Source organism: Calidris pugnax, unplaced genomic scaffold (genome assembly GCF_001431845.1).
Source record: "Calidris pugnax isolate Ruff unplaced genomic scaffold, ASM143184v1 scaffold45, whole genome shotgun sequence".
NCBI lineage: Eukaryota > Metazoa > Chordata > Aves > Charadriiformes > Scolopacidae > Calidris > Calidris pugnax.
The window spans coordinates 1,704,869-1,715,066 of record NW_015090764.1 but is presented as its reverse complement, the minus strand read 5'-3'; the positions used below and the strand labels follow the sequence as shown (position 1 = coordinate 1,715,066).

The 10,198-nt window shown below is 56.3% G+C and overlaps 1 protein-coding gene across 5 annotated transcripts in view; it reads left to right on the top strand.

The window, feature by feature from the left end:
- Positions 1 to 10,198, top strand: part of HNF1B (HNF1 homeobox B) — a 28,200-nt gene that overhangs the window by 15,364 nt on the left and 2,638 nt on the right. For all 5 annotated transcript variants that reach the window (XM_014954670.1, XM_014954833.1, XM_014954585.1 and 2 more), the window contains 4 exons: positions 4,301 to 4,464; positions 8,057 to 8,189; positions 8,327 to 8,518; positions 9,304 to 9,422. In XM_014954670.1, coding sequence (XP_014810156.1) covers positions 4,301 to 4,464; positions 8,057 to 8,189; positions 8,327 to 8,518; positions 9,304 to 9,422 — 608 coding nt within the window. The remainder of the gene's footprint in view (positions 1 to 4,300; positions 4,465 to 8,056; positions 8,190 to 8,326; positions 8,519 to 9,303; positions 9,423 to 10,198) is intronic.

Below are 10,198 nucleotides of genomic sequence, written 5' to 3'. Positions count from 1 at the left end.
GGGTCTGGCACCCCTGAGGAGGCGGGGGGTGCCAAGGCTGGCTGCAGAGAGCCGTGGCCCCTCGGGACCCCCTGGGTCCTGGGGGGGGTCTGGGGGGGGTGTCACATCGCCCGTCCCCCTCGGCTGAAACACAGGGTTAAGGCTGCGGGAGCCGGACCCCGCGGCTTGTCTGGGAGCCTGGGAGAGCAGTAAAACCTTTCACGGGCAGAGCAGCTCGGGGGCCACACAATAGCCCCGTCCCATAAACAGACTTTTATATTATGGCTGTAGCTGATAAAACTACTATTACAGTGGCTTCAGGGCAGCCACAATCACCCAGGCAAGCTTGGTTCAAGCTAACTGGGACACTTTTCCCACTTCTGACTGCAGCATTAGAAATATCTGTAATTTACCAGGGAGGAAGAGCTCTTTCCAGAATTATATTATGGCTATAGCCCCAGTAAAAAAAAAAAAAAAAAGAAAAAAGGGGGAAAAAAAAAAAAGCCTTAACGAGGGCAGACTCCACTGCCAGGCCCGTTCCCGGTGATCCCCATCCAGGCTCCTTTCTTGGGAGCTGCAGGGAGAGGCTGAGGAGGAATAAATCTCTTTGGAGGGGCGCTGCTTCCAGCTGCAGCGGGGGGGACAGTCACGTCAGGCTCCCATGGCCATCCCAGCTCCTGCTCCTAAATCCAGGACTATGGAGCCCCCCGTTTGCTCCGGAAGGGAACCTTCATATCCTGGTGTAAACCACTGGAGCCGTCCCCGTGCCTCCACCGTGGCTGGTGGGGTCCCGTGGGGCGTCCCATGGTGGGGCTGAGCGGTTGTGCCACCAAGGGATGGCTGGTTCCTGGGGCTTGGCACCCCCTGCGACGGCAGAGCCAGGGGAGCCTGGGCATGGGCTGCCTGCCCTGTGGCAGGGTACCATGTCCTGGCGTTGAGCATAATGAGGTCCAGCCCAAAAGCAGGAAAATGCAGGGGCAGAAAGGCAGGTGATGATGAGTAACGTGCACTTGGGGACATCCTGGAAGAAAGCCTGGAGGTGACGGTTGCCCGGGTGGATGCTTTAGGCTGGGCTGGGCTGGAGCCGGCCGTGTTCGCTGGGAATGGGGAGCTCGGAGGAAAGGTACCCCCTGGCATCGGGGAGCAGGGAAAATAGCAACAGCAATAACACCTTGTGCTGTTTTCCCAATATTAATTATCTAATCTGCCCAAATCCAACCCAACCGCGAGGGCATATAAATAACAATCCTACCCATCCCATTCTAAAATTATCTAATCTGCCCAAATCCAACCCAACTGCGAGGACATATAAATAACAATCAACAATAACATTCCCGTTCTAGGAATGGGAAAAATTCAAGACAAATTGGTGGCTCCCTAAAGGTCTGCGAGGGACCTCAAGAATCAAGACAAATTGGTGGCTCCCTAAAGGTCTGTGAGGGACCTCAACAATCATGGTCCCCAAGAATATGGTTGTGTGGGGTTTTTTTATTGCTTATTGCTTACTTATTTTATTGTCAGAATTAGGTTGATGGTTGGACTAGATGATCTTTAAGGTCCCTTCCAACCTAGATCATTCTATGATTCTAAGGTAGCTGTGGCAGAAGGCTTTTACCCTGCCCTGCAAGAGGTTCCTGGGCAGATCCAGGTGCCCGTGGGCTTTGGGGATGCAGTAACAGTCAGCACAGCCCCTGTGTCTGTGGGAGAGGGTCCTCTGGGGTCCCGGATGGTGGCACCACTGCCACCGTCCCTGGAGCCTGACCTCGCACTCCTCCAGAGAGTTAATCTTCATCAAGACTCGGAGTCTTCAGCGGTTTTTATCTAGAGACCCGAAATCTCGGTCCCCAGCCTATCTGAAAATCTCGGCATTGGTTATTGTTTCTCAAACAATAAAAGTCTTGTCCTTGAGATTGCAGGGAAAAGCTTGAAAATCAGCTTTTAACCTGTTTTAAAGGCAACTTCATGACTCTGGGTGTCTTGACTCATGAGTTACAAGCATCCTCGGTTGGGTATAACATGATTTGTGGTTTAAACGGGCTGTGGTTTGTTGTTGGTTTTTTTTTTTCTTACTGAAAGCTTCACCGAACCCAAAAGAGATCGAAGATTGAGCAGAAACTGTGATTTCCTTTCCAGTAGGAGCAGCCTGTGCTCCTCGTCTATCTTTAAGATCGTGCTCAGAAGAAAGGGCTTTATTTTATCTCCCCTCCCATTGTTTAACCAGCGCTGCGGGATCTGGGGCCGGCAGCGGCTGAAGCACACTCTGCACGAGGCCGGGACCGCGGGGAAGAATGTGTGTGACAGTGCCCTGGTTGAGTAATGTTTACCCTGTTCACGGCAGGGACGGCCACTCGGGCCGGCAAATATCCACCTGCCAGAGGACATTCTTTTATTATCAGGGATAAAAGGGGTTTGCTGGGAAATGATCAGGAACCAGACATCGCGGGGAGATTCCTATCTGTGGGACGTGTTTGACCAGCTGATGGGGGAAAATTGGGAGGGGATTAAAGCGTGGCTTTGCTGTGGAGGGTGCAGGTAGCCCTCTGCGCTTTGGGAGATGCTTTGGGAGCTCGAGGAAAGCTCCCAGACTCCAGTTGTCTTTTCTTTCCTTGATGTGGAGATTTTTAGAGTAGCCCTTAGAGCATCCTTCGCTTCATCAGCTCTTCCCTTCAGGCACCTGGGAGAAGGAGATCCTGAAATCCCAGGAGGAAGATCAAAACCTGGGTGGGTTTTAGCTGAGAAGCCACCAGCAACCTCCACTGGTGGTCATTTTGGGGACCTGTCCCCAGTACCCCTGTGCAGTGGCTGGGGTTCATGGTGGGTGATGCTCTTGGTGGTCTTGGTTGGGAAGTTGGGCTTCGCTGCCGTGGTTTTCTTTCCCAGGAGAGCTGTGGGCTGTCTGTCCATCCATCCATCCATCCATCCATCCACCCACCCCTTGGATCCCAGGCAGTTCAGTGAACCCGGCCGGGAGCGCGGTGCCGGACTCCTCGTTATAAATGGCTTTTTGCCGTAGTCATCAAGGCAGCCTCATAAAAGACGCTTTTGTTTCCCGTGGGTTTTCCTCGGTTAATTATTTGTGATCTGTAGATGCCTTTCCATGACACATGGCTGATCATATGGTTATCAGCGCAGGGTGTTTTAGCCAAATTAAATATATTTATATAGAAGACCTGTGCTCGAGCCAGATTTCCCTCCTGGGCAGTGGTGGGCTGTGGTCCGATTTGGAGGCTTGTGTGTATGTGTGTCTGGTCCCTCCATCTTCCAGCAGCGATCTGTTAATCATACACTTGTCGAGAGGGGGTCGAGAGGGGAAATGGGATGCAGAAAGGCCCAAGGAACAGGTGAGAGCCATCACTGGTGAGAGCTGGGCAGCCTTGGGCTGGCCAGGGGCTGCAAGGGGCCGGGTGAGCCCCGCAGAGGGAAGAGCTGGAGGATGCGGAGTCGCTGGGGAGAAGCTGGGAAGGGGCACTGGAAGGGGGGACGTATTGTCTGGTGCTGTCCCTCCCATTTACCCTTCCAAGGTGTCATTTCGGAGCTCACACACCTCTTTTCATCCTTGTCCCGCACATGCTGAGGTACCTGGGGAGGGTTTCCCTTGCCTCTTGTCCTTGTTGCCAAGAGGGCAAATGGAATCCTGGGCTGTGTAGGGAAGAGTGTGGCCAGTGGGTCGAGGGAGGTCATTCTCCTCCTCTGCTCTGCACTGGGGAGGCCACAACTGGAATCCTGTGTCCAGTTCTGGGCTTCCCAGTTCAAAAGAGACAGGGAACTACTGAAGAGAGTCCAGCGTAGGGCAATAGAGATGATGGAGGGGTTGGAGCATCTCCCTGATGAGGAAAGGCTGAGAGAGCTGGGGCTCTTTAGCCTGGAGAAGAGAAGGCTGAGGGGAGACCTTATCTATGTTTACAAGTATCTAAAGGGTGGGTTGAAGGAGGATGGAGCCAGACTCTTCTCAGTGGTTCCCAGTGACAGGACAAGGGGCAACGGGCACAAGCTGGACCATGGGAAGTTCCACTCCAATGGGAGGAAGAACTTGTTTGGGGTGAGGGTGGCAGAGCCCTGGCAGAGGCTGCCCAGGGAGGGTGTGGAGTCCCCTTCTCTGGAGATCTTCAAGCCCCACCTGGATGCTCCTGAGTGATGTGCTCTGGGCAGCCCTGCTTTGGTAGGGGTGTTGAACTGGATCATCTCTAGAAGGTCCCTTCCAACTCTGACAATTCCCTGATTCCCTTCGCAGGGCCACTTTCAGAGGGGGTTGGCATGGCCAGTTGGCACTGTCACCACGGGTGCCCGCGGGTGATTCCAACGCCTCGGCGGTGTTTTGCAGGGGTGCGGTACAGCCAGGCGGCCAGCGGCGAGGCGGCGTCCTCGGGGACCATCAGCCACCACAGCGGCGGTGCCATGGTCACCACCAGCCAGGCGGTCCTGCAGCAGGTCTCCCCGGCCGGCTTGGACCCGGGCCACGGTTTGCTCTCTCCCGACGGCAAAATGGTGAGTACACCTGGCCTATTGTGGCGGCGGCGCTGATAAGATAAGAGGGCCCAGCGGGCAAAGCAAACACGCTTTCCCCCGGGTTTCACACGCGGCCCGCCGGGAACAATGGGGCATTGTGGGGCCGGGGCCGTGGGGCGGGCGACCGTCCCCACCGCCCGCCTCAAAGGCGGCCCTCGCTCCCCGGCGGGCAACGGCGTGTTTTCCGAGCGCGGCCCATAAACCTGACAGGGCTTCTCTGGGGATTTTATTGATTGCGTGCCTCGCCGACTGAATGCGCGCTGGGTGGATCTCTGTTTGTTTTCTCCTGCCGATGACACGGCTGTTGATAAAATGTTCATTCAGGTTTTTTTTTTAATTTTTTTTTTTTTTTTTTTTTTTTTTTTTCCCCCCTCATTTCTCAGGCTTGCATTTTAATTTTTTTTTAATATATTTTTTTTCTCTTTATGTTTTAAAAACGTATTTATTTATTTATTTATTTAGGCGGCGGTCGGCCCCCCTTCCCGGGGGGCCCGCCCCCTTTTTTTTTTTTTTTTTTTTTTTTTTTTTTTTTTTTTTTATTTTTTTTTTTTTTTTTTTTTTTTTTTGCCCCTAAGCCCTCCCGAAGTTTGGAGTTTTGCTGGGGAAAGCGCTTCCCTGGCCAGCGGGGACCTTTCTTGTCCCCGAGCATCACGCAGGGTGTCTCACCCAGAGCTCCTGCCTCTCCTTGTCCATGGGGGCTCTGCCACAAGGACCTCACGGGACATCAGCGTCCCCGCTGGGATGCCTGACACCTCCCTGTGCCGGGTGCTGCAGGACCGTTGCAAAAAAGGGGTTGTAAATGCCAGGCTGGGGTGGGTTTCCATTGCCCCAGTGCCCAGGCTGCTCCTGTCTGCGGGTGCCGGGCGGGCACAGAGCCCTTTGGAGGGATGCAGGAAGGAGTGGGGCGAGGAGGGGACACGGGGGACATGGGGCAGGAGGGGACGGGGGAGCAGGGCCATCCCCAGGGCAGGCTGGCAGAGGTTTGCGTGCGGCCGCTGCTCTTCCGGGAGGAGGTTGGATTTTTTTTTTCCCCTGCTGAAAGCGAAAGTCAAACATGGCACTGGGCGGCAGGGCCAAGCCTGCTCTTTCCTGGTTTTCACTTCCATTTTCGGAGGGCTGGCCGCCGCGTCCGTCTCCTGGCCAGGCTGGGTGGCTGCCGAGGGGCTGGGCATCCCCTCCCTCAGCTGTGGCACCGTTTAGTTTTGCCTTTCCTTCTGCTGGGCTCTGGCTCTCGGGGGTCTCCCTGCAGCCCCTCGGGCTGGGACGCTGACCCTGCAAAGCCCCTCCAGGCAGGGGCGGGGTACGGCAGAGCGAAACCCCATCGCTCCCAGCACGCTCCCTCCACCCCAAAGGTGCCCGTATCACCCCAGGGGTGTGTTGAGCCTTATAACCCTCAGCCTTGAAGTCATAAAATGAGTCAGGAGCAAAGGCGGCAGCAGCGGGCACCGAGCGCCCGGGGAGGGGGTCCCCGAGGATGAAGCGATGAAGAGCTCGGGGGCAGAGGAAGGAGCACGAGGAGGGAGCCTGGGAGGGGGCAGAGGGAGCTCGCCGTGGCCAGGCAGCACGGGAGAAAGCCACGTGGAAACGCAGTGGGTTAAACTGGGAAAACAACCTGCTGAAGGGCAGTGGGAAGCAGCAAAAGGCCCCGAATTATCCCCCTCTGCACAGCACCGTCAGGGACCGCTCGGGTCCACAGCAGCCTGTGGCTCTGCCAGCTTATCTCTGATCGTTAACAGGGCTAGCTAGTGCTTGCAAGTGATTTAATGAAAATATGCTGTAAGGCTGTGGTTTCTAGTAGGTAAACATGTGCTTTTGATGGCCCACATGAAACCAAAAGCTGCCAGGGAAGTTGTTGCATCTGAAGGAATCGATTTTTTCAGGGAGGAGTGTTACTGAGGCTGCAGAAGGCTTTGGCCGTTCATTCTTTCATGCTCTGGTGTTGCCCTCAGCCATGGTAGAGGGTCTCCCCCCCACGGGTCCAGTGTCCGGGGAGGCTTTTCCATTCACACAATCTCCAGAGGTGATTTTCCCCCCCCCCCCGTGAAAGGAGCCCGGGCTGCAGGCGAGCAGCGATGCACTTGCCATGAGCTGTTTGACTTGTGCAGCCAAGTGTGGTGTAACCTGGCCTTGAAGAGACTTTGAAAGTGGAAAATACCGGATCAGGAAATATGAGTCACTCCTGGGCTTTGGAATTTATTGATGGATTTGTTTCAATTGCGAGGGAGCTATCTCCGACTCACATGTGCAAAATAAACAAGGCGCTCGGACCGGTGTCCAGAAATGTCACACGAAGAGCCCCAAGGATGGCTCTGAATTGGGATGGAGGTTGCTCAGTACAAGAGGTCTAATTAGAGGGATTAGGAGAACGGGCAGCAATTAAAGAAATCAGGCACTTCGCCCCCTGTTTGTCCCAGTGACCCCTCTCGTCACACTCCGAGTGCCTTTGTGTGCCTGATCCCTGAACACTGACCTGAAATCCCAGGAACTGGCTCTGGCCAAGCACCGTCTCAGCAGCATCCTGCCCATCCGCAAAAGTGATGACGAGGATCGTCCTTTCTGTCTACTTTCTGCCTTTTTTTTCCTTTCCCTTCCCAAGTTTATATTTCCCACTTTCCCCTACAACCGTGATGGTGAGAAGTTAATAAGTGTCGAGCGTCCTCAGCTGTCCCCGAGGGCAGGAGCTTGGACTTGGGGGACAAAATGGCAAAGGCTCGGGATGTGCCGTGTCCCGGCGCTGTGCTCCGGTGGAGCTGGGAGCCGGTGCCAGCAAAGTCCTTCCCTCCTGCTGCTGCTTTGCTATTTATTAACACGCTGTCCCAGCCGGGGTCTGCACCCCCGGGGCTGTGTGCGCTGAACTGAAGGTGCCCAGAGAGGCTGCAGCCCGCTCACCTCTTGGGAGGGGGTTTTTCCTGATGCACCCCCCTGCAATCTCCCTGCTGAAGGGGGCAGGCGGCTGGGGAGGGGGCCGGGAGAGCCACCAAGCTGGTGAGGGGCCTGGAGAACAAGTCCTATGAGGAGAGGCTGAGGGAACTGGGCATGTTTAGTTTGGAGAAGAGGAGGCTGAGGGGAGACCTCATTGCCCTCTACAACTCCCTGAAAGGAGGGTGTAGAGAGGCAGGTGTTGGCCTCTTCTCCCAAAGGACGAACGACAAGACCAGAGGAAATGGTCTGAAGTTGCAGCAGGGGAGATTTAGATTAGATATTAGAAAGAATTACTTTACTGAGAGAGTGGTCAGGCACTGGAACAGCCTGCCCAGGGAGGGGGTGGAGTCACCATCCCTGGAGGGATTTAAGAAACATATAGACATGGCTCTTGACGGCGTGCTCTAGTGCCCAAGGTTATTGGTTTGTGGTGGGGGGTTGAGGGTGGGGTTTAGTTGGTGGGGGCGGTGTTTTTGGTGGGCGTTTGGTATGGTGTGTTTTGTATTTGTTTGGTTTTTTTTTTTTGGTTGTTTTTTTTTTGTGGTTGGACTCGATGATCTCAGAGGTCCCTTCCAACCACTAAGATTCTGTTAAAACATCCCTTGGCTGTGTCTCTGATGGTGGCTTGTCCCGCTTGGCTCCTTGGCAGATCTCCGTGTCGGGGGGCGGGCTGCCCCCGGTGAGCACCCTGACCAACATCCACAGCCTGTCCCACCACAACCCGCAGCAGTCCCAGAACCTCATCATGACGCCGCTCTCGGGAGTCATGGCCATCGCACAGAGTAAGCGTGGGGCACCCTCAGCTCGCCTCCGTGTCCCACGTGGGCTCCCCCCGGCTCCTGCGATGGGGAGGGGGACGTCCTGCCGGGTCACACCGGTCGGTGGTGACGTCCCCATTGTGCTCTCTCCCTCCTTGCAGGTCTGAACACCTCGCAGGCGCAGAGCGTGCCCGTTATCAACAGCGTTGCCGGCAGCTTGGCAGCTCTGCAGCCGGTCCAGTTCTCCCAGCAGCTCCACAGCTCCCACCAGCAGCCGCTGATGCAGCAGTCGCCCAGCCATATGACGCAGCAGCCTTTTATGGCCACCGTGACTCAGCTGCAGAACTCGCACAGTAAGGGGCCGGCCGGTAGCTGCGAAGGGAAGGGCCCAAAAAATGAAATCAGGTGGAAAAGAAGCTTTTCCTCCCTCCCTGCTCTCCCCTGCCCGAGCTCACACCCTTGGCTGGTGCCTTTTTCCCGGGGGTACCAGCCGGTGCGGGGCTGTGAGCGGGAAGGATCACAGAATCACAGAATGATATGGGGTGGGAAGGGACCTCTGGAGATCATCTAGTCCAACCCCCCTGCCAGAGCAGGTCCACCTAGAGCAGGTTGCACAGGAATAGGATGGTGGTGCGGGGCGGCTGCATCCCACCCCATCCTCTCCTTCCCCCGTGCCACATCTCCCGTACCCCTGCCCCGTGGGTGGGATGCAGCCCTGCAACCCCCACCAGAGTTCTGTACAAACTTTTATTTTTCCTTCCGTGTCCTTATTGCTAAAACACGTGCTCTGGGGGAAGGAGGTGGCTGGGGCTGTTGCCCTCCCTGCCAAGTGAATGCTTCCCCGCTGTGCCATCCATCATCCCGGCCCCATCCCTGCCGAGGGGGTGCTACCTCCAGCCACAGCCCTTCAGTCCCCACTGGTGTCCCCAGGCGAGCTGGTAGCCAAGATAGTAGCAATGGCTTCGAGGCAGGTGGTGGTTTCTTTCCATGGCTCGTTTTATCTCCTTGGTGTCCCCGTGATGCTCCTTCCCACTTCCCAGCACCTCTGGGACCTGCCCTAACGCTGCTCTGCCCCCGGTGCCAGGGCTGTGGGGTGGTTTTTTGCCATGACAGCTGCTTGTCTCCCTCCTCCCCGCAGTGTACGCACACAAGCAGGAGCCCCCCCAGTATTCCCACACCTCCCGCTTCCCCTCGGCGATGGTGGTGACGGATACCAGCAGCATCAGCACGCTCACCAACATGTCTTCCAGTAAGCAGGTAATGGCCAGGCAGAGGTGGCCGAGGGCGCGCAGGGGTGGGCGTGTGGAGGTGGAGAGGGGCTCTTTCTCCCCTGGGGATGGGGCTGGAGGAGGGTGTAGCACCCACCCCGCGTTGGGCAGCTGAGGACAGGCCTTGGGGCACTGAGAACCCCGTCCCAGCCCCTTGATGGGCACCCAAAAACCTGCTTGCAGGTGGCAGACGTGACGGGCGATGGTCTGACTGTGCGGGATGAGGACTTGTCTAACGCCTGGTGGTACCAACCAGGCCACGCTCACCCCTGGGGCACCTTCATCAGGGTGGGAGGGAGCATCCTCCTGGGGGTTCAGTTTGGGCTGAGGGGGTGAGGAGCCAGCCTTCGTGCCCGGGGTGAAGCAGGGCGCTTGGAGTCGAGCAGAGGAGCCCGTAAACCTTTATCATGGTCCCGGTGCCGGGGCAGGTGTAAGGCAGGACTTATCCTGGTTCAAATCAGGTGTGCGAGGCCTTTCCCAGACAATAGTCCCTTTCTGAGCGCCAGCTCTGGGGACTGTGGGAAATATGTGGCCCTTATTGATTGCTAGATAAATAAGAGAGAGCCTTGAACTTGCATTCAGATAAACTTTCTTACCGAGGTCTGACAGGGGAGAGGAAAAAAAAATGTCTGCAATGACCACAGAGTAAATACGGTGTGGGATTGCTGTGAGACCCCCCCCGGCGGGCAAAGGAAGGGGCTGGGGGCTGCCAAGGGGAGAAGCTGGGAGAGGGGCTGCCTGTGGGGGGGTGGAGGGGATGGTTTG